General features: G+C 52.7%; 1 protein-coding gene across 1 annotated transcript in view; it reads left to right on the top strand.

The window, feature by feature from the left end:
* CRHR1 (corticotropin releasing hormone receptor 1) overlaps positions 1 to 27,256 on the top strand; it is a 51,184-nt gene that overhangs the window by 1,905 nt on the left and 22,023 nt on the right. Inside the window, exon 2 of the mRNA XM_032266079.1 lies at positions 20,774 to 20,861. Within this exon, the coding sequence (XP_032121970.1) occupies positions 20,774 to 20,861 (88 nt within the window). The remainder of the gene's footprint in view (positions 1 to 20,773; positions 20,862 to 27,256) is intronic.

Here is a 27,256-nt window from a genome sequence, read left to right as displayed (position 1 = left end):
ATGCAAATCTCTGTATAGAATGATCATGTTTTTCTTTAAAAAAAAAAAAAAAGTCTTTATTTCTGTTATTCCTACTAGATGGTGGCGTGTGTGCCCTTTATGACTGGCCTAATAAATTCAGTAAGCACTCAGCAAATACCAAATGAGTGAGGCGCAGCCAGGGAACGGTCAGCAAATGCTGGTTTCAAAAGCTGGTTTCTATTAAATGGTTGCTTTTTTTCTTTTATTTATGTAGTATGTACAATTCGCTGGGCATTATTCTACCTGCTTTGCAAATATTAAGTTACTGAGTCCTCCTAACAGCCCTAGAAAGTAGGAATTATTCCTGAGACACAGAGAGGCTAAGTAACTGGTTCAGGGTCACACAGCCAGTGAGTAGTGAAGTCAGAATTTAAACCTGGGCACTCTGATATAAGGCTTTGTTTTGTTTGCTTTTACCAGAAAATATCTTTTTTTCTTCTTTTTTTGGGACAGGGTCTCACTGTGTCACCCAGGTTGGAGCGCAGTGGCATGATCTCAGCTCACTGAAGCCTCAACCTCCCTGGGCTCCAGTAATCCTCCCACCCCAACCTCCAGAATAGCTGGGACCATAGGCATGCACCACCACACCCAGCTAATTTTTGTATTTTTTTTATAGAAATGGGATTTCACCATATTGCCCAGGCTGGTCTCAAACTCCTGGGCTCAAGTGATCAGCCAGCCTTGGCCTCCCAAAATGCTAGGATTACAGGCAAGAGCCACGGCGTCCAGCCATCACCAGAAAATATTCTAAGCCCCTTAAACCTCACCCTAGATCTCAGCCAGATGAGAGCCCAGGTAGTTTTGCCAGCATGAGAGTACAAATCTAGGGACTTAGTGTTCATCCCAAATCTAGCGCTGTCCCCAGCAAGTCAGCCAGTGCTGGGAAGGGTCCACTCTGGGGCCTATATTGTGGGCCTCGCACTGTACCAGCTACAGAGTCCTGGGGTGAAATGCACGTGAATGGGGAGAGACAGGGTGTGTGACGGTGTGTGCGTGAGTGGGGAGAGACGATGTGTGTGCAAGTGGCCATGAGTCAGAAGACAGGCAAGACATTGTCTCTATTCCCAGGAAGGGGCAGGGGCCTGAGCACCTGGGAGTCACCTACGCACCCACTGCAGCTCCTCGCAGGGAGGTGGAGTGTGACTGTAAACACAGGTCCCAGTGTCTGTGAGGGGTGCAGAAGGCAAGGCCTCTCCATGGGTTCTAACAGGAGAGTGATCTCCCAGGTGGAAGCTGGTTTTGTTATTATTGTTATTCTTATATAAGCAACTTAGCAGCTATAGGCAAAGTTTGAAAAACAGGATGGAAAAATGATTGCAACCTCACTCTCTGAATCCAGCTGTTGTGTAATTCATTTAAGAAATACCCCCCACAGGTCCCCTTCTTAAGCACCTGTCTGGGAGCAGCTGTGGCTGCCGGGCAGCCCACTCCCCAGTGTCACAGCCCAAGTCTGTTTCACGTTATCCTGAGCCTCCTTGGGAGAATATGTCTGCATGTTGCCTGTGAGTGAATGGACTTTGCCATCCCTATAAGGGTGCATATCTGGGCCATTTCCAAGTTGTTTCTTTGATTAAATGATATGGAGCCAGGTTTTCGAGGGGAGCGTTGGCAGGAGCCATGAGGAATGAGAAACGATGAGCCCAGCGTGTGCCAGTGGGCTGCTGCAGCCTGCGGGAACTACTGGCCTGGCCACAGACTAGGGGCAAAGTTGGGGAGGGGCCCAAAAGCCAGGCCAAGGCCCTCGGATTGAAAATGACCAGCCATAGAGAGGAGTGTGTAGATAACGGAAAAGTAGAACACTCACCCAGAGCCAGTGAGGACGAGCTCAAGTGGAAAATCCATTTCTCACCCTCTCTAACATTTGGCTCCTCAGAAAGCATCGGCCTCCAGCCAAGTTCAGCCACACACAGGGAGTTTGGGGGTCAGAGGTGCCACCACCCCAAGTGCCCATGATACCTGCCAAGGCCATGGGCCTGAGCTCTGGCCATGGCGCGGCCCAGAAGGAAGCAGTTAGGTGCAGGGCTGATAATTTCAGCAGCTATTGAGGGGGAAAGACCATCAGCCTGGGAGTCAGTGAACCTGACTGGTCTCAGCTCTGCCTCCAATCAGCTGTGTGACATTAGGTAGGTCACCTGCACTCTCTGAGTCATAGTTTGTCTGTAAACAGGGATATTGGACCGGATTCTCTGTTACCTCTCTCATCTCTCTGAAAAGTCTGTGTTTTCAAATACTCCTCACACGGGAAGAGTGGGGTGCCACGGATTCGATTCCCAGCTCTGCCCCTTCCTAGCTCTGCCCAAGCTAAGGGACCTTGGAACATGGTACTTGGACCTAAGTACTCTCTCTGGGCTTCAGCATCCCCAGCTGTAAAATGGGGGTAAATGCCTAACTCAGAAGGTTGAGGTAAAGACAAAAGGAGTCAATAGGTGGAAAGTGTCTGGAACAGCGCCTGGCACAGCCTGCTTTCAGAAAAAGTTGCAAGGTGGCTACTTTCAGCAGGAATAAGTTAATGCAGGAACAGCAGCCAGCAGCTCCTGGACATGTAATATATTACACATTGTTCATCTTTTACCCTTCGCGGCACCGGGCCTCACAATTGTTGCACACAGTAGGTGTTTAACAAATGTTTGTCAGCTGGATGGATGGTTTTATTGTTGCTTCTGTTTGGTATTGTACAACTGGAAAGAACCCGTTTCTGTTCCCACAGGATGCAAATGTCATGTCAAAACAGAAGGCTGAGAGATGCTCAAACCACCCTAGCAGAAAAGCCATCTCTGATGCAGAAAGGACTAGAACTCCCCCTTAAGCCCACTGTGGTTATTAGAAAAGAGAAAACAACAGCCAACCAACGCAGCACCCTAGAGATCTGGAGAATCCCTTGGGGGTGGGGCTTCAGCCGGTGAAACTCCAGTGCTTTTGCTGTGTCTGGAAGAGGGCAGGTCGCTAGCAGTGATCTGGGCCATTTCTTCCTCAGTGAAAAGAGGGAGTGGGGTGATCTGTCCCAGCTCTGATTCTACCCTAATCACTCACGGTATCAACAAAAGAACCGTGAGCCCGTTTTGAAGGTAAGGCCAGGTCGAGATTTCAGCTGTAGTTTTAATAGTCAAAGAATGAATTTGTTAATTACAAATGATTCCTGTCTACCTAAATTCAGAGGTCCCTGTCAGCAGAGTCCCTAGGAAATTTTTTTTTTTTTTTTTTTTTTTTTTTTTTTTTTTTTTTTTTTTAGACAGGGCCTCACTCTGTTCCCCAGGCTGGAGTGCAGTGGTGTGAACACAGCTCACTGCAGCCTCAACCTCCTGGGCTTAAGTGATCCTCCCACCTCAGCCTCCTGAGTACCTGGGACTACAGGCATGCACCAACTACACCTAGATAATTTTAAATTTTTTTGTAGATGCAAGGTCTTGCCATATTGCCCAGGCTGGTCTCGAGCTCTTGGGCTCAAGCGATCCTCCTACCTCAGCCTCTCAAAAAGTGTTGGGTTACAGGCATGAGCCACCGTGCCCAGCCTGCCTCCTTTTAAAATGCTTGTCTTTGGACTTGTTGCTCTCAGACAGCCATCCCTCACCCCACCTAATGTGGCAGTCAACATCTTCTTGAATGGGTGGGAACAGCAGATGAAGCAAATGTGGGCCCGAATCCTGAATCTGCCCTGAAGCTGTGGCCAAGTTATCACTCTGAACCTCAGTTTCTTCATCTGTCTAAATGAGGGGAACTAATACCTACTTTATGGGATAATCATAATGACCATGAGATGCCAGGTGTGAAATTGTGCACAGTTGCACAAGTGTCTGGCACACAGTAAGTGCATAATAAATATTAGCTATAGCAGTCACTTAATAAATCTTACCAACTTCCTCAGTCCAAGAAAGGCCATCAAAAGGAGGCGTGGTGAGAGGATGGGGGTAGAGGAAGGGTACTTGCCATATGCAATCTCCTCCTGCCTCAGAGCACTTCTCACAGTCCCTGGGGAAAAGGGATCAGCTACCAGCCATCAGCTGCGCTCGAAGGTCACGGACAGACCTGAACATCTCTGATATGGAAACACCTGACTATAAAAGTAGAGATATGCAGGGAGGATAATGCGAAATGATTCACTCACTGATACAAACAATCATTTTGAAAATAACTAGCTGGATTCTATTAGACCACAGATTATTAATCACTTGTTTTCAGAGTACGTGGTATCCGCTTCAACAAAATTGAAAGGATGGCAGGAAGAGGGGGGGCGGGCTTCATGAGCCGTGCATGTCAGAACCCGGCTCTGGAAGACAGGTTCCTTTCATGTAGAACCACAGGTTCAAATGCTTTAGCCAAACAAGTTCTTTGACAACTGTCCACCCAGCCACCACAAAACTGTTTCTGGGAAAATTAATATGTTTGTGGCTGTTTTCTGCCCTCTAACCACAGGCAATTTTGCCATCTCACCCCCGTGGCTCTCCTGGGCCCAGAGAGCAGCCTCAGCAAGGTGCTTTGAGGTGGGATTTGTGGGGCATGCACCTGCCCCCTCCACGTGTCAGCTGGTTTCCAAGCCCCAGTCAGTCTGGTTGGGAGCCAGTGCGCCTAGGTCAGAGCCCGGGAAAACTGGCTAGACTGGTCCAGCCACTTCCGTGGCTGCAGAAGCAGGGAGGCAGGGCTTGATCTAGGCTGACCACTATAGAGTCTACCCACTGGAGTTTTAAGAGGTAGTGGGGGCTATCAGGAAGCACAGTGGGAACCTTAGTTGAATTTTAGAGTGCTGGGATGTCAGGGCCTCTAGGAGAATTGGGACAACTTGTTGATCATCATCCCCGGTGGGTACAAAAGCCCAAAGAGCTGAAAGGCACCTGCCCGGGGTGAAAAGCCAGGACAAGAGGCGGTCGCAGCATTGCCATTTACATTGGGGAGTTTTCTGCCTCTGTGACCCATTCATCTCTCCCTCCCTGTTTTCCCAGCCTCCTTGGCAAGGTGTGTGAAGAGCTCATTTCTAGAAAACCCTTCCTAGCTCAGCAGAGGCCAGAGGTACCAGGCTGAGTGGGCAGTCTGTGCACAGAGAGGGGAAGGAGTGTGGTGGGGGTTGGGGGGCTGGGCTGTGTGGCTGGAAAGGCAAACCAGGTCCAGGAGTGCTTTTCCTGGGGGAACTGCTGCAGGACAGTCCAGGCACAGGTCTGGGCCCCCTGCACTGGGGACCCTGACTGCACTGTCAGAACAAGGGCCTGGCGGGATGCCCAGGGGCCTGCTCAGGTGGATGATTTCTTTTCTTTCTTTTTTTTTTTTTTTTTTTTTTGTTTGGGTCTCACTGTGTCCCCCAGGCTTGGGTGCAGTGGTGCAATCTCGGCTCACTGCAACCTCCACCTCCCGGGTTCAAGTGATTCTCCTGCCTCAGCCTCCTCAGTAGCTAGGATTACAGGTGCTCGCCACCACGCCCAGCTAATTTTTTGGTAGAGACAGGGTTTCACCACGTTGGCCAGGCTGGTCTCGAAATCCTGACTGCAGGTGATCCACCCGCCTCAGCCACAGGCATGAGCCACCACACCCAGCTGATGATTTCATTCTTATAGAAGATTCTGAGAGACAGACAGTGAGAGAAGCAGAGAGGGAGGGAAAAGAAAAATATCTGCCTGCCTGCCTTGGTCATTCTTGCTTTTTACTTTCTCCCCAGCACCCAAGAGAGCCTGTGCCCAGCTTCTGGGGCCAGCAGTGGCATTTCCTGGAAACTTCCTCTCTGTTCCTCACAAGAATTCCCCTACCCATCCCTATCCCCATGCCTGGGTGCCTGAAGCCATCCTCAGCTTTCAGGAGAGCACTGGGGGCAGGGGTGCCCTGAAGGAGCTTCCCCTACCATCCCACTCCCTCCCACCACCCCAAGGGCTGTGCCCCCTCCCCAGAAGCAGGATGCAGAAGGGACAGGACCTGTTGCCTCTGTGGTCCTATGTGTTTCTCAGTGGGCATTTTCTCTGTCTCTGTCTCTCTCTCTCTCTCTCTCTGTCTCTCTCTGTCTCTCTCTCTCTCACACACACACGCGCACGCGCGCACACACACACACACACACACACATGCTGGAACCCTGGAGAGTGAGCTACTGTGCAATGTTCATAATAACACCCGCATCTGCCACTCCTCTCAGAGGCCACTGTGTGGTAACCACCTTTCCTCTCCTGTAAGCAGAGCCAGACCCACGGCAGGGGCAACGCCACCTCAAGGCCAGCGTTGGAGGCTGACTTCCAGAGGAGCAGCTGGCACCCGGGGGCCACGGGCTTAGCCGGGCGAGTGGATAGCAGGTTGGACAGCTTCCACAGCATCCCTCGCTGCCTGTGCCTGGCTGGGAGCCCGAGAGGCTCAGCCACTCCTTCATCTTCCCAGACAGGCAGGGCAAGGCTGGTCCTTGGAGAGAAGCTGGTCCTTGTGTCCTGGGCTTGGTCTTGGTCTGAGCCACACCCTTCCCCTTCCCCTTTCTGCCCCCAGCTCTGCTCCTGTCCCCTGCCCGCACCACCCAGGTTCTCAGCCGGCTGCACTGTTTACTGGTCAGGTGCTCCATTTACTGAGCTGCTCTTGCACTAAGGCCCACAGGTGACCCCATTGAGTCCTCCTGTCTCCTTCTAGAGGGGAAAGAACCTGGAGTGCCTCAAATCTCTTGCTTCTCACCCCTGGCTCTCTGCCTCAGTCTCACTGTTCTCCTTCCTACCCTGCATCCCCCACCCCTAGCAGAATAGAATATTCATTTCTGATGCTTCTCTTACAAGAGCTTCTGCCCCCAAGTCTCTCTGTGCCAATCTTTACCTGGCATGTCCACCAAAGTCTTTCTGAACTGTCTCCACCTCCTCCTCCAGGAAGCCCTCCAGTCTAAGTCTGTCTCTCACTGGTTGTTCCTTTGTTCTCACCTCGTCCCTTACCCTGGTGTGAGCCTCTAGCTCGTGGTGGATCCTGGGCTGTCCCACAACATGGGGTCTTCCAGCTCTTTGATGTGCCCCCCACAGGGCACTCAAAAACACCTACTAACCAGATTCCACACGGACCCCTGGTGACCCACATCTAACCTGAACCCTTGTTCCCACCATAGATTATGAGCTTTGCCTAGACTAGAAAGATTCCCTTACACACACACATACACACACACATACAAACACATATACACGCATACACACACACATACACATATACATATACACACGTACACACACACACACACACACACACACACACACACTCTGTGTGCCCAGTACTTAGTCCAGAACTGCACACACAGTAAGTACACAATAGATGCTGAACTAAATGGAGGGCCTCTCCCTGCTCCAGCTCCCCGATGAGCATCTGTCTGAGTGTGGAAGTGCTATGGCGACAGAAGACACAGTGACAACCCAGACAGATTGGTCCCTCTCTGCCTCCACGTGTGGATTTGTGACTCAACGGCTTATCAAGGGCTACGCTGCCGCACAGCTTAGTAACATTAAAAGATTCCCGCACTGCCCTGTGTTCCGCCCCCGGTCCCCATAGCACCGGGGTGTTGTCCACGTGCACGCACAGGCAGCATTTGGCTTCATGAGCAGCTCTGGGCAGGTATGGTGGGGATGTTGCTAGAGGGAATTATGGCGCTGGGCTTAGAAACAAAAGGGCAAGAAGGTCTCAGAAGCTGGGGCCTCCAGAGAGCAGGTCCCGGGCACTTCAGTCCCTAAGCAGGGACTGGGGAGGCAGCCATAGTGGCATCCTAGGGTTCCCTCCCTGGTGCTGTCCTGGTTCTCCTGGTGATGAGGCAGGAATAGTCAGGCAAGGCAGGGGTGCTGAGAGCACTGGCATTCCTGGTACCTTCGTGGGATCCGGTTTATCAGCATCCCACCCCTTCAGCTCCCAGTGCGTCGGTGTTGTGGGGAGGCGGTTGGGATGTCCTTTCTCTCCTGATGGCTGGGGCCTCACGGCCTGACCATGGAAGCTGCTGCAAGGCTGTGAAATGGGAGGGCTAGGAGACGTGGGGCTCACGTGCATCCTGGAGGAAGGACCGCTGTCCCTAAAGCTGACAAGGCAGGAGGCCTGAGGTTGGGGCTGACTCAGCCACTTCCTGGATGGGTGACCTCGGGCAAATCACACGACCTCTCTGGGTCTTTGTGTCCTCTTTACTGGACCACGATGCAGAATGAAGGAGGAAATGCCTGTGCTGCCGCAGGGGACCTGCACCCACCAAAGGTCAAGGGGACCTGCTGCTTTCATGGGTGGGGCCCCTCCTTCACCCTCTGCTGCCTGCCCCAGGACTCCCCTCAAAACTAAGCCCAACCATCACTCAAGACCCGCCTCCTCCGTGAGGCCTCCTCTGGTAAGCCAGGCATTGCACTCTGTCCTCCAGCTCACGCAGGGCCCTCAGACTAGCTGTGGGGAAGGACCGCATGGATTTTTCCAATCCGTGGCGACTGGCCTGTGGTCCTGATGTGCAGCCTGCACCACGTGACTCACCTGGCAAGTCTGACAGCATCTGAATTGCTCTAGACCCTGTTTGTCGAGATGAGTGTATTGACTGCATGCTTGGATGTCCCAGCAGGGATGGATTCACATCAAAGTTTCCAAATGCCTACTCTCCATTTTTGTGCTTATCAAGACATAGACCAGGAACCAACTTCTCCTGGTTGGCAAACTTGACCAGTCGGACCGGTCCTCACAACCCTTTGAATAGCGCGGGCCTAAAGCCCTCCTTGGGGGCCGGAATTCACTGCCTGGCCCAGATCTCTGGTTCACCCTTCACACAGCCTGGCCTTCCTGCTGTGCTTCTCACACTTATGCGGCTCCGTTGCATGGATGCAAGTGATGTGGTGGCTCTTTTTGGCAGCCAAGGCCGGGCGACGGAAGAAGGAAGAACCCTTATCCAGGAGGAGGAAACTCTTTGGTTTGCTCAGACCCCTTACCTGGTAGCAGGTTCTGATTAGGCCCCTTTCCCTCCTTGTCACACTCATCAATCTGTACTTGTCACCAAGGTGAGCTGAGGACCCATGATCAGTGGTCACATGATTAGTGGGGCAAGGGCAGCCTTGCTTTGCGTGGGTTCCCCTAAGCTCACAGGACTTAGCCCCGCACCAGTTCTACCCCTTGTCCCTGCACTCATCCAGGATAAAGGAACCCAACTTCTGCAGGGTCCAGGGCCCAGCTCTGCCTACTGCCCCTGAGGTGCTGGCCCTGGGAGGCTCTGCTGGAGCCTCGGCTGGGTGAGCTCAGCTCGCTGACTCTGGGAAGAGGCTGCTGCTTAGGCTCTTTCTGGGCTGCCTCATTCCTCAACTCTGGCTACATCAGCAGGCAGACCTTCCTGCATCTCCTGGGCACACCCTGCGGGAGGAGATCTGGAAGCACTGACCCAGCAGGGCCAGGACAGCAGTGAGTGAGGGGAAGGAGTTCCCATCTACCCAGCTGGCCAGGAAAGGTCATTTCCACCAGTCCCCTGCCTTCAGACTAAGGCCAGGAGGTGGGAGACTGACTAGTCCAAGGTCGCATAGGGCATTCGCCAGGAAGAATGCAATCCGAGGCATCTTCCTGCCCTGAAGGCACCTCCCTCTTGTAATCCCACTCTTTCCAAGGTCCCCTTACAGCCACCTTCCTCCCCCGCCCCACCCCCATAACGGGTAGGCCGGCAAGTGTCTTCAGGCTGGGACGGAGCATTGCAACCTTCCAACCTGGCACTATTGACATTTGGGGCTGGATAGTCCTTCGCTGTGGGGGCTGGCCTGTGCATTTTAGGATGTCAATCAGCATTCCTGGCCTTTACCCATTAAATGCCAGTAGCACATCCCCCTTCCTGATTATGGCGACCAAGAATATCTTCAGACATTACCAAACATCCCCCGGGAGGCAAAATGGCCTCCAGGTGACAATCTCTGGGCTAGCTGAGTTATCCTCAATTCTGTTGATGCTTCAGAATCACTGGAGAGCATTTAAAAAAGTAGAAGGGCCCCTGAGCTTCCCACAGGCCTACTGAACCCCAAGTTTTGGGGTGAGGTGTAAAAAATGGGATTTTCCGTCTCCCAGGTCAGGTGTCAAGCACTGTCGGGAAATTCCGATTTTGGCTAAGTCACTGCCTTTATAGGCAAAGAGTCAGAAGATAGGGCCATTTCCTGCTTTATGGGCTGTATGGTCTGTCCTATTTCTGCCCTCAATATCCCTGCTCAGTGGGATTTGGTGGTCCAGCAGCCCTCTTTAACTGACCTCCCATAGCCTTGGAAGGCAGTCGTTTCTCTAGGAAAAACAGCCCCAATGCCTTTAGCATTTCTAGATAAAATGGAACCAAATTTCCAGCCACCAGTTTCACTCTCCCTTCCTGGCCCTCTTTAAATCCCTTTAGAACGCAGCTCCTGAAAGGACATCTTTTCCCTGCCAACACCGAAATCCCCCTCACTTTACACTTGTCAGAGAGCCGCAGAGCCGAGAGCACAGCTGATAGTGTCACCTGCGTAGCTGGTGTCTCTGCGGCTGTCCCCACACCTCGGCTCTGCCTCCCACCCCCTCAGGGACAGTTTCCCAGTATCTGGGAGCCACTTACAGCTAACAGCTCCCAAGAGTAGGGGCTGGATCAGAATGCCAAGCTGGGCTCCCCTCTTCGGTGAGAGCCAACCTTCCTGAGTCCCACCCATTGACAGGGTCCTACTGTTGTCTACCCTCTAATTCCCACTGCCAGCTCTGAGGGAGCTGGGCTGCCGCTAGAAGCCAGAGTTTGAAAGGCAAAGGAAAGCTGTACCCGTATGTCTTTTGGAGGATCCAGGCTTGTGACGGGGATGAGGCAGGGGAAGGCAGGCAGGGCAGGCAGGGAAACAGGCTGTGCCGCCAGGGGCAAGAGCCCGGCTCGGATCCCAATCCCTCCAGTTACTGCGGTCAAACCCTGGGCAAGTTACTGTCTCAGGTGCCCCAGTCTGTCGCTTGAACAATTGGGAGAGAGTAAGGGCTCTGCCTCACAGGGTCAAGAAGGATCCAGTGAAGAAATTCACAGGGCCTGGCACTGCGCAAGCCTTCAGTAAAAGCTGCAGAGAGAAAGAAAAGGAAGGAAAGAAGGGAGGGAGGAAAGTGAAAGGCAGGGAAGACTGAGAAAGGTCAGGCGGTTAAGACAGGGAGGGGGGAAGCTGGGGAGGAGAGAGGCAGGAGGCCAGGGAGGCATGAGCTATAAGAAATCACCCGTGAGTGAATCCAAGAGCAAATCACACCAACATGGGCGGCAAGGAATGCAGGAGAGGCAGAAACGCAGGGAAGACGGGAGGACGGGAGGTCAGCTGCGCTCCGGGCACCTCCTGCCCCCGTGCCCAGCAAACCCATATCCTTGACCAGGGTGGACACTCCACCTCTGTAAGTGACTGCTGCTGGCTTCTGGGAAAGAGTGGTGCTGGAAAGTGGGGTGCATGCCCTGAGTGGGCAGGGGGCTTTTCTGGGGAGAAAGGCCAAGTCAGGAAGGAAAAACGTGCAAGGCCAAGTAACGAGTGGCAGCCGTGTGTGCTTCCTGTGCAGCCAGCCCGGTGCTGTTTTACATGCAGTGTGTTGGTGAATCTCTCCAGGAGCTTTGGGGTGTAAATATTTTATCCCTATCAGCCCCATTTACAGATGGGGAAAATGAGGCTCAGAGAGTTTCAGTGATTCTCCCAAGGTCACACAGGTAGGAAAGGGCAGATAAAAGATTCTGACAAGGATCTCTCCAACCCCAGGTTGAGAGACTTGAATTTCTGCTCTTCCGTAAGTCCGGGAGTCCGGGCATATTCAGACCTGGAAAGGAACGTAGAGAACACAGTGACCTCCTCATTTTACAGATGAGGAAACTGGGGTGGGGAAATGACTTCTCTACCATCACAGAGCAAGTTTGGCAGATTCAGAATGGGGTTCCAGCCCTGTGCTTCCCACCCAGAGTGCTTTCTCCTCTAGCACACCCTCCTGGAATCCAAGGTGCAGGGTGATGCTGGGAGCAAGGAGAGGAGAGGGAGCTCCTAATGAGCAGGAGGAACAGAGAGGAAAATGACAAAACAGGAGCAGGCCCATCACAATGTCCTGGTGGGAATCAACATGAGACCCCATCCCATGGTCAAAGGGGGCAGAAAGTGAAAACCCGTCTGTTTACTTATTCACTCAGTCATTTATGCATTCAACAAATGTGTTGGGGCCTGCTCTGAATCAGACCCCATTGAGGATACGAAAATAGCCAAACACAGGCTGGGCACAGTGGCTCACGCCTGTAATCCCAGCACTTTGGGAGGCCGAGTTAGGTGGATCATCTTAGGTCAGGAGTTTGAGACCAGCCTGACTAACATGGCAAAACCCTATCTTTAATAAAAATATAAAAATTAGCCAGGCATGGTGGTGGGTGCCTGTAATCCCAGCTACTCGGGAGGCTAAGGCTTGAGGATCTCTTGAACCCGGGAAGTAGAGGTTGCAGTCAGCTGGGATTGCACCACTGCACTCCAGCCTAGGCGACAGAGCAAGACCCTGTCTCAAAAAAAAACCAAAGAAGCCAAATACAGACCTTGCCCACAGGAAGCTTATAACCTAAACAAACAGTACATCTGAGACCTTGGAGTGGTGTGTGTGACTCTGGAGCTGGGGTGGAGGAGACAGGTGAGCCCTGTTTCTAGCCCTGCTGCAAGGCTTTATTAGGGAGCAGAGGCGTGAAGTAGCAGGGAGGGCGGGCAGGGGCACCCTGAGCCGGGGGCCCCAGGGAGAAGGCCGGGGGCGGGGAACACCCAGGCATCCCCCCTCCCTTAACTGTAGGCAGGAGATTTTCCTTTCCATTTTTTCCTCTCTGTACAACAGCAATTTAAGTTAATTAAATGTAACAATAAATTATTTCTCGCCTGCCTGGAATAATCTTTCAGTGCTCACCCACTTTGGAGGAAAGCACAGGCTCTTTGCCTTGAGATGGGGGCCGGCTGTGGCTGTCACAGAAAGAGGCTGTGGGAGGAGGCTCAGGCCTGAGGTGGGATGGGGAGAAGAGGCTGCTTCCAGAGCAGAAGCCTGGGCCATCAACAGGGCTGAGAAAGGACCCCTGGCACCACTGCCCTCTGTCCTAGTCTAGTTTGAATCTGGCTGGTCTCCACCTCTGGGTGGATGGGAAAAGGCGCCCTGGGGCCCCCTCTGCTGGCACACGTCCTGCATGTCTCTCCCCCACTACTCCGCTTGGCACTTCTGTGGCGAGAAATTCTGCAGAAACCACACAATCGCGTGTGGGGCCTGCCCTGCTCTCGTGTTCGGTTAGTCCGTAACTACAGATATATCCCCCGTAGGTACAGAGACATTTCTGAAGGGTTGATTGCACAGACGCTTTATTTCTGCAAACCAGATCCCAGTATTTCAATGCAATGGGAGACCCAGCTTTTGAGAGAAATCTTCATATATGACCTCATTTCTTTATCGAATTTAGATTTTCTTCTCTTGGCTTTGCTTAAAATAGGTTCCACCAGAACACAATGCAATGCTAAGCAGAGTCAGAAGGGTCAGGGACTGGGATTGTAGAGCCTGCAGGACCCCAGGACCCAGGACCTTGGCCAGCAGATGGCAAGTGTGGGCTGGGGACCTTGCCTCTGGGGTCACCAGGGAGAGCTATGATCTGGGCCACACTAGGGAGTCAGGGGCATCTCTGGGCCCTGAGTCAGAGTCTGCCAGAGCCTCCCAGACCAGGGAAGGCAACACGGCCTGGTTTCACCCGGACCTGCAGAACTGCCTCCGTTGGGCTGTCTGGCTGGGATGATGGGGGTGACAAGTTGGGAGAATTCACTGCTCAGGAACCTGCCATGGTGCTCCAGGCTGACTGGATCCATCTCAGCCCAGTGTCTGAGCCTCTCCGCAGGCAGCCTGCCACACCCCCACAAGCTTAGGACCCTCCCCTTGCCTGGAAGGCCGTCTCTCTCCTTCTGACAGCGACATCCACTCTGCCCCATCCTCCATCTCACCTCCCCCGGGAAGCCCGCCCTCACTGCCACAGTGCTGACCCCATCTGAAATTCCGTGGCCCCCTGGCCTCAGTCTGCACCTCTTGTTGCCATCGTCACGGATGTGTGTGTCTGTCTGTCCTTCCCCATCTCTTCTGAGTTCCTTTCCTTTTTTCCAAATCATGTACTTAGCCCTGGACTCTGAATGAAGGATCCCAAACCAGCACAGGGGTTGGAAACACCACTCAATCCAGTGGATTTCAAACCCAAAAAGCAACTTTCCTTTTAAGCAGAAAAACTCCTTCCTAAAGGAAAGCTTCCTGGGAAGGCAGAAGGAACTGACGGAAGATAAGGAGAGGCAGGTCCTGCCTGCGAGGCCTCCCCCAGGGCCCAGAAGGGACATCAGGAAAGCTGCTGCAGGCCCGCCCTCTGCAATGGAGGCGCATGCTGGGGCCCGGAGCAGCCAAGTTGCGCTGACTGGTAAGGACATCACATTGCAGAAGCAGCTCTCGTGGGTTCCCGCAAGTGGCCCATGTCCCCGTGAAGTGGGTAACACATACCGCATTGCCCTCATTGCAGATGAGGAAGTGGAGTCCCAGAGGGGTCAGGTGACTCACCCAAAGCCACACACTCAGTGGCAGCACTGCCACAGGGCTCAGCAGAAGGGTGAGGAATCATGCTGAAGATCTGCTCTCAAGCTGTGGCTCTGTCAAAGGCCAGCATGGTCCCTGACCCCTGGGGGCTCTGGGGACTCTCCCAAGCTGAGCATCAGTGCCAGCTGTGAAAGGAGAGGGAAAGCAGGCTCCCTTCTCCCTGTTCCTCAGATGCCATGGCTGCCTCCCTCCAGTGGCACTACAGGACCCTCCCCAAAGGTTAATTACCAAATCATCACATCAAAGGAAATTGCTCTTTTGTGCCTTAAAGACCAAACTGAGCTGTGGCAACAAGGTTATTTATGGTCTCTAATAAGCATTTTCTGGGTGTGATTAACCTTTAAGCCAAAATCACACTGGGAATTGGGATGGCAGCTTCATTCCAGCCCCGCTCTGTGCTGGGCCTGGGGGTGGGGGCATGGGTAGCAGCTGCAGCAGGCTGGAGCAGGCCACGTCACAGCCTGGCCATCCACCCCCTCCACGGGCTTCTGTGCTACCTCCCTCTCCGCTGCCCGTCCTTTCTGCCAAGGCCCCGTCTTGACCTGAGCCTGGCCAGCCAAAAGGCACGACTCTCCTTATTGTTCATCTTGAAAGGCAGGAGCACCTGCTTAATGAGTCCTAGCTCCTAAAAACAGTTCTGTGGGTACATCAACTACCCCAGACTTAAAATGGGGAGCAGGAGATCTGCCTGATCTGCTTTCCCTTCCATGCCAGGGACCCACTAGATCTTTGGAAAATCCTTTTACGAGATGCTATCATCGAGCCACATACACCCTTGGCCTCAGACTTTAACCTTGAAGGTTTGGCTCTTTGGTGAGTGGAGAGATTTGTAGCCGAGGTGCAAGTTTTACTTGGAGCCTTGGGGCTGCCAGGCTGGTGAATGGAAGTGAGGCATTAGCCAGTGAGTGAACCTCACACTCTGCCAGCTTCAGCTTCAGTGCCGTTTTGATTTTCTCTACTCGTTGGAAGATAGTAAATCACATGAAGTCTTGAAAACTTGGCTCTGAAAGGGGAGCCAGTGGCTGAGCTGGTGATGGAGGAGCAAGAGGCATCTGAGAAGGGCCGAAAGCACTTTGGTTTGATTTCAGAGGTGACCTGTCCACCTCACCCCATTTGCCATATGCCCCGACCACAGTTCTCACCATTTTTGGGGTGCTTGTTGTTGGTGAGAAGTAAAGGAAGCCAAGAACCCTCCCCAGGAAACTGGTTTTCATCACATACAGCGGCTGCATTTATTTGTAGATCTTCACACTGCCTGCTCCCCAGGTTAAGAATTCATTTTTTTTTTTTTTTTTTTTTTTGCCGAGAGCGGTGGCTCACACCCGTAATTCCAGCACTTTAGGAGGCCGAGGCGGGTGGATCACTTGAGGTCAGAAGTTTGAGATCAGCCTGGCCAACATGGTGAAACCCCATCTGTACTAAAAACACAAAACTTAGCCACGTGTGGTGGTGCAGGCCTGTTATCCCAGCTACTTGGGAAGCTGAGGCAGGAGAATTGCTTGAACCTGGGAGGCAGAGGTTGCAGTGAGCTAAGGTTGCACCGCTGCAACCTAGCCTGGGTGACAGAGCGAGACTCTCTGTCTCAAAAAAAAAAAAAATACACACACACACAGAATTTTCCATTTTAAGGGAAAACAAACAACATTCTTGAAACTTTGGGGCCCTGCCCCTGCCAGTGCAGTAATTGCCTGTTGCTGGAGACAGAAAACCACAGTGGACCTTGAAAAGGGGACCAGCAGATGGTGGGAGGAAAAATCTAGGAAACCTCTGGACTTTTCATGGAAGTGTGATTCAGGAATCAGGCAGAAGCCCTCACAAACCTTCCACAGAGCAAGAGGTGGCACAGGCACAGATTCTGCTACAGAGCAGACCTTTCTGGAGAGGAAAGGTTGGTCTGGGAATTTTAAGAAGCATTTTTCTTTGCATAATGCAACACCAAGCGTCTGTTGGTAGAAAATGGCTTTGTGAAGCATCACATTCAAGAGAGAGACAGAAGTGTCGGGGTTCTAGGCAGCCAAGGGCAGACTAGCCCATTGCCTAGCATTTGGCTTGGTTTTCTGATGAATCAAGATTTGCTCTGCTCCTCTGTGCACGCCAGGATATTAAGATGTGAGAATAAGAACTTCTAGCCTGTATATTTGCCATCTAATTAGTGCCTTGGGTCCTAAGTGCTTTGTGCCGAGGTGGTTTTCCTGCACTCAGGGCTGGTTCAAGGGCTCTACTCGTGAGCCTCATGAGCACAGGGTCCAGCACGTGTACAGAGCACCGGGAAAAGGGTATGCTGGAGGGGGAGCTGAGCTGCTTTGCTTTGGAGGATTGGGCAGGTGCTGCCAAGCGAAGGGTCCTGGAACTGGTCTCTGAAGAATGCAGAGTGGACCAAGTGACCAAGGGTGGGGGGCAGAGGGCTGAAGACATAAGGAGGACCTGGACATGGGGAGATGGTAATTGGATGGGAATAGAAGGTGATGTGCCTTCGAGGCAGGAGATCTAAAGACTGGAGCATGAAGCACAGCTTAAGGATGAGATGGATAAGTGGAATGTCACGAAGCGGGGCTGATACTGTCAAACAGGAGATGTCTCCAGTTTATTTCCTTTCTTTCTTTTTTTTTTTTTTTTGTTTCTGAGATGGAATCTTGCTCTGTTGTCTAGGCTAGAGTGCAGTGGCACCATCTCGGCTCACTGCAACCTCCACCTCCTGGGCTCAAGCAATTCTCTTGCCTCAGCTTCCTGAGTAGCTGGGACTACAGGCGTGTGCCATGGTACCCAGCTAATTTTCATATTTTTAGTAGAGCTGAGGTTTCACCGTGTTGACCAGGCTGGTCTCAAACTCCTGACCTCAGATGATCTGTCTGCCTCGGCTTCCCAAAGTGCTGGGAGTACAGGCGTGAGCCACCGCACCTGGCCAGTGTCACCAGTTTCTTTAATTTGCCTGTGGCTGAGCTGGCTCTGGGAGCCCCAGTTTGAGAGAGACAGACATAGAGAGAGAGAGAGACAGAGAGAGAGAGAGAGAGAGAGTGTGTGTGTGTGTGTGTGTGAGAGAGAGAGAGAGAGTGTGTGTGTGTGTGTGTGTGTGTGTGTGTGTGTTGGAAGGTGGCATGGGGAGATATGGGGTGGGAAACAGGGAGCGAGGATTTTTCGTCTCTTCTAGAAGGAGCTGCCCCTCTCTGGGGACAGGGAAGCGTCTGCGTCCCTGCCGGCTGCTGAGCAGGCAGCGCAGCTTTGTCATGAGGACACTCTGCTTTCTGCTTAGCTGGCAAGAGCCACCGGCTGGCCTGGTGAACTCCTCCTCTCTCTACTTCTGCGTTTTCACTTGGAAAATGAGGGTAAAGATATTTCTCCATCTCTCCGGAGACTGTGAAGTTTAATTACTGATTAATAAAATGTTGGAAGTTCCTTGAGGCCAGAGAAATGAATTAGTTTGTTATCATCACTCCTAAGTCCCAGGATCGAGTTGGCTAACCCCAGTGCCATCTTGTTGAGTGTCCCGTGTACAGAGCACAGGATGGGGGTGGGGGGCTGGTGTTGTGCTTCAGAACCTGGAGCTTGGTCCAGGGCAGAGAGACCCCTACGAGAGTGCCAGCAAGGGAATGGCGTGAACAAAGCCACTGCAAACTCAGGCACCACAGACTCCGGGGACCATGTGGGTTAGTCATGGGTGGGAGGACCAGGCTCTGAACAGGAGTGGGCACTATTCCCCTGGACCTTGGAATGTGGGTGGGACAGAGGGGAGCAGAGTCTGCCTTCATCATCAGGACAGCAGTGGGAGGGAGTGGGTACCATGAAAGGGGGTGGCCCTGGTGGGGGGGGGTGGGGTGGGGTGGGATAAGGGAGAATATTCCCAGCAGGTGAACATAGAAAAGGGAGTCAGTTTGCTTCTAAGGACTGGGGGAAGGTCCCGAGATCCTAAAGGGGCCAGTGAAGAGCAGTCCAGGGAAGAGAGGATGGGCAGCCCTGGAGGGTACGGGACCGGCAGTGATGGAGGGATGGAGTCTAGCTTGGGAAGAAGGAAGACGGTGCATGAGCAGGGCCCACCTGGGGTTAAGCAAGTGAGGCATTTCCTCAAGCCCACCACGAGAGGAGGTGCCAGCAACCTCAGTAATCATGATAGATATATCTTTTTTGAGTCTTTGTCTGTTTCCAGGCTGGAGTACAGTGGCATGATGTCGACTCACTGCAACCTCCACCTCCCGGGTTCAAGTGATTCTCCTGCCTCAGCCTCTCAGTAGTTGGGATTATAGGTGCATGCCACCACACCCAGCTAATTTTTGTATTTTTAGTACAGATGGAGTTTCACCATGTTGGCCAGGCTGCTCTTGAACTCCTGACCTCAAGTGATCCACCCACCTCAGCCTCCCAAAGTGCAGGGATTAAAGGCATGAGCCACTGCACTCGGCCATGACAGATAATATTTTAATATCATTGCTGGCCTTTCCCCCTTTCATCCCAAACTTCTACATGGCCCAGCACTGTTACTGAGCCTATCTTTCCTTTAAAAAGTTTTCAATAATTTGCTCGATGTATTTTCTATTGTTAATTTTGATTTTAAAAAACTTATGTGAAAATATTCCATATCTTGCCTACTAAGTTTTTTGATGCTCTCTTCGCTGTTGCTCTCACCACGTGAAGTCCCAGCCCCTCGCAGGAAGGCTGCGTGCTGCCTGGTCTGGCCAGCGCCCTGCTTCTAGCCTACACCCTAGCCTAGCAGCTTGCTCACCGAGGGACAAGCCCCTACCTCTCTCCCAATCTCATTTTCCTGCTGTGAAATCCTAAGCCAGCTTCCAGAGCTAAAGGTCTCTAGTGAAATTTGCAGTTGGTACAGAAATGGGCTGGTGCTGAGACACTTGGCCGTGGGGTCAAGGGGCCTCAGAAGGAGGGGACCCCAAGAAGAAACATCAGAGAAGTGAAGGTGGTGATGAGCAGAGTGGCCTCCCCTGAGGCACCTCAGGCTTTGGGCTCACCATCCTGTCTGGGAACTCCGCTGGTAACCAGGCACCCAGCTCCCCACAGCCAGAGGGAAGGGCCGGTTACAACGCTCCCCTCTCCCTGCTCCTCACCCATGCTTCTTAACCCCTTTGGAATCAAATCCCAGGGGAAATAGCCATCTCTCCTCCAACAACTAAATAAAAACCACCAAGTTCAGATCAGTCACCATATCCTTCTTGAGTGCCTATTGTGTACCAGAAACACAACCTCAGTCATTCATTTCTTCAGCAAATTTGAGTGCAATGAACAAAAGAAAATCCCTGCCCTCACAGAGCGTGCAGTGCTGTGAGGACTTCTACATACATACTTTATGTAAGCTTGAAAGGAGGTGGGACAGTTATGCCCATTTTTACGGGTGAGGACACAGAGAGGCACAGAGAGGCCAAGCGACCTGCCCATGGCAACACAGTGAAATGGGTTCCTGGACACTCGGTCTCTCTCAACTCTAACCCTATAGGGAGGAGGGTGATGCGAAGGTTGTGTGGGTCGGTTTAGTGGGAGAAGGGGCAGCCCTCCAGGAATAGGGCCTATGCCACTCACCTCCCACCTGAGCTGAAATTCTGCATTCAGAGTGACACGGAGCCTTCAGGGAGGTTGAAGGGCAAAGGTCTTCCCTAGAATAGGGCATCCATCTTTCCAGATACATTTATCCCTTAACCTCTCTGTGCCTCAGTTTCCTCATCTGCAAATAGGCACAGCCACACCAGCCCCAGGGAAAATTTAGTGCCGAAGCAGATGTCCAAGGGCATGATCAATGATGAAGCACAATCTGTGATGATGGAAAATTAGGCAGGTGGGGATGAGGGCTGGGGAAGCAGTTCACAAAATTAGAGGCCAGCTCTGGAGGAAGGGAGGGAAGTGGGTGCACCAATGGGGATCAGTGAAGCCGCGGTGGTCCGTGGGCCGGTGAGGGTGTGGGGCGTGCACAGGTATATGTGGAGGTACACCACTGGACCATGCTCAGGATCCCATGGGGATGGAGGGGGCTTCCTCTGGCAGCGCTCCAGTCCCTAGGGGCAAAATTCACCTCTTCCCTAGGAGCCTGGGTTCCTGTTCCTGTCAGCTTCCCTGCCAGGCCCCTCCATGAACGGGGCAACTCCAGACCTTCCAGGCAAAGAGGACCCAGAGTGAGGGGAGAGGAGATGAGGGGCGGGTGTCTGGGAAGCAAGTGGATGGGTGACGGGCGGGAGGGGGAGCAGGCAGCTGCAGGCCAGACGGCTCATGGCTCATGGTCCCTGCCTAACGTGTCCTTCACCTCCTGTGCCTGCAGGCCCTTCTCCTTCTGGGGCTGAACCCCGTCTCCGCCTCTCTCCAAGACCAGCACTGCGAGAGCCTGTCCCTGGCCGGCAACATCTCAGGTGAGTCCCTTCAACCCTCTCCTACAAGATTTCTGGTCGCCACAATGCCACCACCCCAGGTCTCCCAGGACCTGCACCCAGAACCATGCCCTAAGGCAGGATTTGCGGAGTCTCATCCTCTCCAGAGCTCCAAGCGATTCAGTCTCCGCGGAGCACCGTGTTGAGAAGGATCCCGCAGTTGGGTGTAAGGTTGGTGGGAAGGAGCTGCAGTTGGTTAGTAGCATCTGCGGGCCCAGGAGGAGCTTGCAGCAAGGATTCTGAGTAGTTAACTTCCCTGCTTCAGGATGGGCACAGGTAAAGACACCCCAGCCCTTGCTGCTGAGCTGTGACTCGGGGAGGCATCAGGGGAGGAAGAAAGGCTGCCACAGTCTGCAGCTAAAAATGCCCAGAGTGTAATACTGCACGGTGCCAACATGTGCCAGGTACTGATCAAGGACTGGGGCTATGTTCACCCAATTTGCACAATGTCTTTCTAAAGTAGGTGCTGTTGTCCCTATTTTACACATAAGAAAACTGAGGCGCAGAGAACCAGTAAGTGCTGGAGCCCTGAGCGGAGCACGGCAGCCTGGCTTCCCGTTGTGGTAACACCGTGCTCTGTACCTCTCCAGTAGAAAAGACAGCATGGCTGCAAATATTACCAGGATCTGCATCATTTTACTATAAACAGAGTGCTTTGCATAATCATCTTATGTCATCCTTACAAGAGTTTAAAGCCCGACATTTGTATGGTTGAGGAAACTGAGGCACGGAAGAGTTACATAACCCCCATGGTACCACACAGCCAGTACATGGCAGTGACTGGGACCCAAATCTAGGTCTTTGGGCTCCAAAGGGCATGTCTTTTAAAACCGTGGATGTGGTCCTGGGCATGGCTGCTGCTGGGCAAAAATGGAGAGGGTCCCTGCACCTGAGGGTATTTAGGCGGCTTGTGGACCTTCCATTTAAGTCTTCGAACCTCTCCTTGATTCACAGCAACTCTTCCATGAAGCACCTACTACACAGCAGGCCCCATGCAGGGCACTGGGGGAAACAAGAGGGGCTCACAATCTCGCCCAGGAGTTGAGTCCACAAATGCATTCGCCAAGAGGCAGAGAGCAAGACGCATGCTAGCGGAGAACAGACACAAGTGTCTGCAGGAAGGCAGGAGGCATTCGTTTCTGAAGCTGGCTCTGTGGACGCAGGAGGCCTCCACAGCTCAGGGCAGCTGCTTCCTGGCCAGCTGTTCGTTCACCAGGGAGAGCCTGGTGGCAGAGAAACAAGCCCCGGACTTGCAGAAGGCACCCTGGGTTCCTGTGCTGGCTCAGAGAAGGTGCCTGGTCATGTCCTGCCTGGGGCGGGTACTGGTAGCCACAGGGATGAGCATACCCTCAAATGCCCTTGCACCTCACTTTACCCAGGTGTAGAGGGGCAGGGGGGCTGTTACCTGCCCCAAGGATCTCTTATGAGATTCAATGAGATTCAGTTTGTAAGTTTTATGGCAATATTTCACAAACTGTAAACCGTACAGTGTCATGCCAATACTAGGTTTTGTTTTGTTCTGTTTTGTAAGAGATGGGGTCTCACTCTGTCACCTAGGCTGAAGTGCAGTGGCGCAATCATAACCTACTGCAGCCTCGATCTTCTGGGCTCAAGAAATCCTCCCGTCTTGGCCTCCTGAGAAGCTAGGATTACACGTGCACACCACCACATCTGGCAATTCTTAAAAATTGTTTTGTAGAGACAGGGTCTCTGTTGCCCAGGCTGGAGTGCAGTGGCACAATCAGAGCTCACTGCAGCCCAGATCTGGGCTCAAGTGATCCTCCTGTCTCAGCCTCAGCAGGCTTTTAAAAGGCTTACTGTATAGCTGGAATGAAGAGAAGGAACTTGCCAGTGATTACTCATAATGATGGAGGGAGCAGGGAGGCTAGGCAGGGGTGGTGCGAATCCAGGAAGGCTTCCTGAAGGAGGAAGTTTCAAGGTGAATATTAAGAGACACTCTAGTATCAACTGGCAGGAAAGAGCCAGAGCTGTGAGCTATAGCAAGAGGTGAGCAAGGACCAGTAGGTGGGTTTGGCGGAAGGACCAGGGAGGAGTGAGGAGGGAGGAGTGGGAAGCCTGGGAAGGTACAGGGAGCCCTCAGCATCTGGCTGCAAAGTTGGTTCAGCTGTGATGGGGAATGGGGAAGTAAGTCCTTGAGCAGGAGTCTGGAGTTCTAGGAGAGAGAGATGGGGAGGGAGGAGGCCTTCTCAGAGGCTGGGCCAGAGAAGAAAAGCTATATCCCCAGCCTGCCAGCCCTTAGGCCAAGTGAGGCTCTATCAACGTGTTTGTTATGTCAGGAGTGACATCCCTGAGCCCACGAAGGTGTCACCTGTCCTTGCAGGTAGCAGGCCATGACGAATGGCATTCATTCCACGGTGATTTGTACCCCGTGCCCGCGCCTCCAGCCCAGCCTGCCTGGCTGCATGGTGCGCAATCCATCACCCTCCACAATGGCCTCTGATAATGGACCATTTGTCTTCTGACTTGGAGACCTACTCAGACCGACGGGCACTGGTAGAGACAGATGGTGAGGGTGGGGCGGGGGGCCAAGACAGATGGATAGGCATCTGGCCGGGGTGGCTGGCACAGAGCCAGGGTCTTTGGGGGACCTTTCATGTGCCTCGTGCCAGGAGCTGGGAGAGGAGTGGGTCCCCAGGGCTGAGGCCCATCATGTGGCAGGCCACAGACTTGGCAACTCATAAAATTATGGCATGAGTATAACAATGCCAGGAAGAAATAGAATTATTTACTAGTGACATCACAGACGAATAGAATCAGAGTTGACAATTACCTGGGGTCATCAGTTCTATCTCTGGTCTTAAGGTAGTGAAGGATAATAATAATTAGCTAGGCTGGGCATGGTGGTTCACACCTGTAATCCCAGCACTTTGGGAGGCCAAGGCGGGCAGATCACTTGAGGTAGGAGATTGAGACCTGCCTAGCCAACATGGTGAAACCCTGTCTCTACTAAAATAAAAAATAAAACAATTAGCTGGGCATGGTGGCACACGCCTCTAATCCCAGCTACTCAGGAGGCTGAGGCATGAGAATCTCCTGAGCCCGAGAGGCCGAGGTTGCAATGAGCTGAGATTGCACCACTGTACTCCAGCCTGGGTGACAGAGGGAGACTCTGTCTCAAATAGTAATAAAAATAATAAAAGTTAATATTTATTTAGTGCCCGATATGTGCTGGGTACCATTCCAAGTGCTTTAATCTCATTCATTACAATACTATAGTCAGGAAATATTTTTATCCACATTTTACAGTAGAGGAAGCTAAGGCTCAGAGAAGTTAAATAAGTTGCCCAAACCCACTAAGCAGTGGCTGCAAGATATAAACCATGTGGGCCTGGGTTCAGATTTTACTATCGGCACCACATTATGTGGCCACTCAGAACCAGGGTGCCCAGGGCCCAGTGTAGTCAGCTGTCTAGGGCTGCAGTGTTACCCCTGCAGTTTTCCATATCCACACTGGGTCTGCACATGGCCCCATATTCTCCTCTGTGTCTCTTATATGCCTGGCACTGTACTAGCTCCTGCAAAGGCAAAATTGAAGAGCCCAAAAACCACAGGGCAGGAGGGCCATCCACTTGTCCTGATGGGTCACCCACCCTACACAGGCATCTTTCTTCTCTGCCCAGCCAAAGAGAAGGCAGCTCTACCATGAAATGGCCGCACAAAGACCAGGTTTCTCTGCCCCCCTTTCCATACCAGGTGGTCCAGGCACGGGCCCTGCCCATTCATCCCACAGCACATTCCTCTGACTGGGCAAGAATGTGTGTTTCACAGGCTGCCCTTGGACCACCTGGCTGCTTCCCCTCTGGACAGCCTGGGCTGAGTCCCCCCTCCTGGATTTAAGCCAAATGGGGGGAAGGGCTTCCCAGCCACAGGGCTGCTGCCAAGTGCCCACCTCCAGAAGCCGCTGATGAGACAGCCAACATAACTGGGGCAGAGCCAGGTTCCAGCTTCCCTCTAAAGTTATCCACCATGGGTGGATCTGCCAAGCACACGTGGCCCCTGAGCCTGATGGGAGGAAAACTGTGTAATCTACTTGGGAAAAGAAGCCAGTGCCCGATTGTTCACAGCATTAAATAGGCCATGTTCAAAGGGTTCTTACCTGTTCATTAAAGCAGGCCTCCCAGGACTCTGACCCGACAGGGTTTCTTCCCCAGCAGGTGGGAGCCCTCCACACTGCCCCCTCTCCTCTGCTCTCCTTTTGCAGGGATTTGAGGCACTCTGACCAGGATGCGGTCCTCACGCATTTGTTCTGTGCATGTGTGGGGAAGGTATAGGGCCGGTTTTTGCATTACTTTAGCCTGCTTGACTCCCCCCAGCTCAGCCCCCACCTGAAGGCCTGTGATGACCAGGACTGGTGGGTGGGCTGGTTCCACTCCCACATCTCCAACCAGGAAAGACCCTGAAGGCATCTACCTGCCCCGTGAATGAGAGAGTGAGCCACGGAGTGACAGGACGTTGACACCTCAGACACAGCAAGCACACGCCTGCTCCTGGGCTCTTGCACTTGCAGTTGCCTCTGCCAAGAACACTCCCCCGCCACCCCCCCGCGCTCTCACCCTTGCTTCCTTTCAGTCTCTGCCTAAATGGTAGCACTTTAGAAGCCACCACCCTTGACAAGATAGCACCCTCGTCAGCCTTTATCTCTTCGCACTGCTTAGTTTTTTCTCCATGGTATTTCTCACTGGTTAACAGAAATGTGTGTGTGAGTGTGAGCGCATGTGTTTGCTGTCTCCCCACTAGAATGTAAGCACCCTGAGGACAGGGCATTATTTTATTCATTATTACATCCCAAGCCCCTTCAATATTTCTTAGGTAGTCAGTAAATAACAGCTGCCTCTTGATATCCATGGGGACTGGTTCCAGAACTCCCCATGGATATCAAAACGCAGGGATGAGCAAGTCACTGACAGAAAATGGAGTAGTAGTTGCATATAACCTATGCACAACCTCCTGGATACTTTAAATCATCTCTAGATTATTTCTAATACCTAATACAATGTGAATGTCATGTAAACATAAATAGTTGATACACTGTCCTGTTTAGGGAATAACGACAAGAAAAAAGTCTGTAGTGTTCAGTACACTTTTCCCCAAAACTTGTGGCTATGGAGAACCAACGGTACTTGTTAAAGAGCAAAGTCACTATTCCTTAACTGCCCAGGAGAGGCACTGCGGGACAGGGAGCTGTCCGGAGGCGTTGGCTCCTAACAGCACCTCTGCCTTTGTGCAGCTGGCTGGTAAATTGGCTTGGCTATTTGCAAGGTTGACTTACTCTGGACCAAATTGCTCCTCATCCCAGGACTATGACATCTGGGTGGGAAAATACCTCCGCCTATTGGGAGCAGAAGAGGTCAGGTTTTTTGGCATTGGGACCTGGAGGGAGGGGACACTGGCCCAAGAATCAGAGTCCTACAGGTACTTGAGGTCCTTACAGCCACCAAGCTGAGTGACACAGAACTGATTTCCTGCTTCTCCCATTCCCAACTAGGGGCTAGACACCCTGTCCCCAGCACCCGTTAAATGATCTTTCTGTGTGCCTCTCCCCTGACTCTCTGCCTGCCTCTCCCTATTTCTTCCTTAGTGTCTTCTTCTCCCTCTTCTTTCCTCTCTCTCCCCACCTCTCTCCTGGCCCACTTGGCCTCCCACCTCCCTCCTCCTCCATCTGTTTTCTCCTCCTCAGTGTAGTCGGGTGGCTTAAATGAGTGGCATGAATTCCATCATGCAAAGCACCCTTCGCAGTGCCTGGTATATATTATAGTAGTGTCCAACAAATGCTCCTCCTCAAGTCCTATGCACCATTTCCCTTCTGAGGCCTTATCTCTACCGGATCCCAGGGATCTCTACTGTCCTCCTCCCCTGACCCTGTGTCTGCAGGACGGCCCTCTGAAATCTAGCGTGGGAGCTAGAGCTCCCACACCCCGAGGCAGAGCACGTTGTGGGAAGGCACTGAGCCCACAAGGCAGTCCCGGGCCGGGAAGTCCAATGGACAGTGCCTACTGGCCAGGAGTGTGGCGCCTGAGCCCTGTCCTGCTGCCTCTTCCCTGCCCTTGGCCTCTAGGTCCCCTCCCTTATTCCTCTACCCTTCCTTTGCTCCTCTCTTCTCTCCCGGCCTCTCCCTCCTCCATCTGCTCCCAAAAACACGTGGCCAACCCCTAGTGCACCTCTTGCAGGTGTTTCCGCGGGGAGCCGGATTGCCGCTCCTGATTGGCCCTCGAGCTTATGACCACGCCCTGTATGGCCACGCCCCCTTCCCGCCCCCCGCCCCTCCAGCCCTAGACCCCGGCGGTCTTGCTGACCTTTCACTCGGGGAAGGGGGAACTTTGTCTCCTCGCCCCTTTTCATTTGGCTTCTCTCCGTTC

The sequence above is a fragment of the Sapajus apella genome, unplaced genomic scaffold, assembly GCF_009761245.1.
Source record: "Sapajus apella isolate SASKATOON/1434 unplaced genomic scaffold, GSC_monkey_1.0 scaffold153, whole genome shotgun sequence".
NCBI lineage: Eukaryota > Metazoa > Chordata > Mammalia > Primates > Cebidae > Sapajus > Sapajus apella.
The sequence above is the reverse complement of the archived record's forward strand: the minus strand, read 5'-3'. Positions and strand labels throughout refer to the sequence as shown.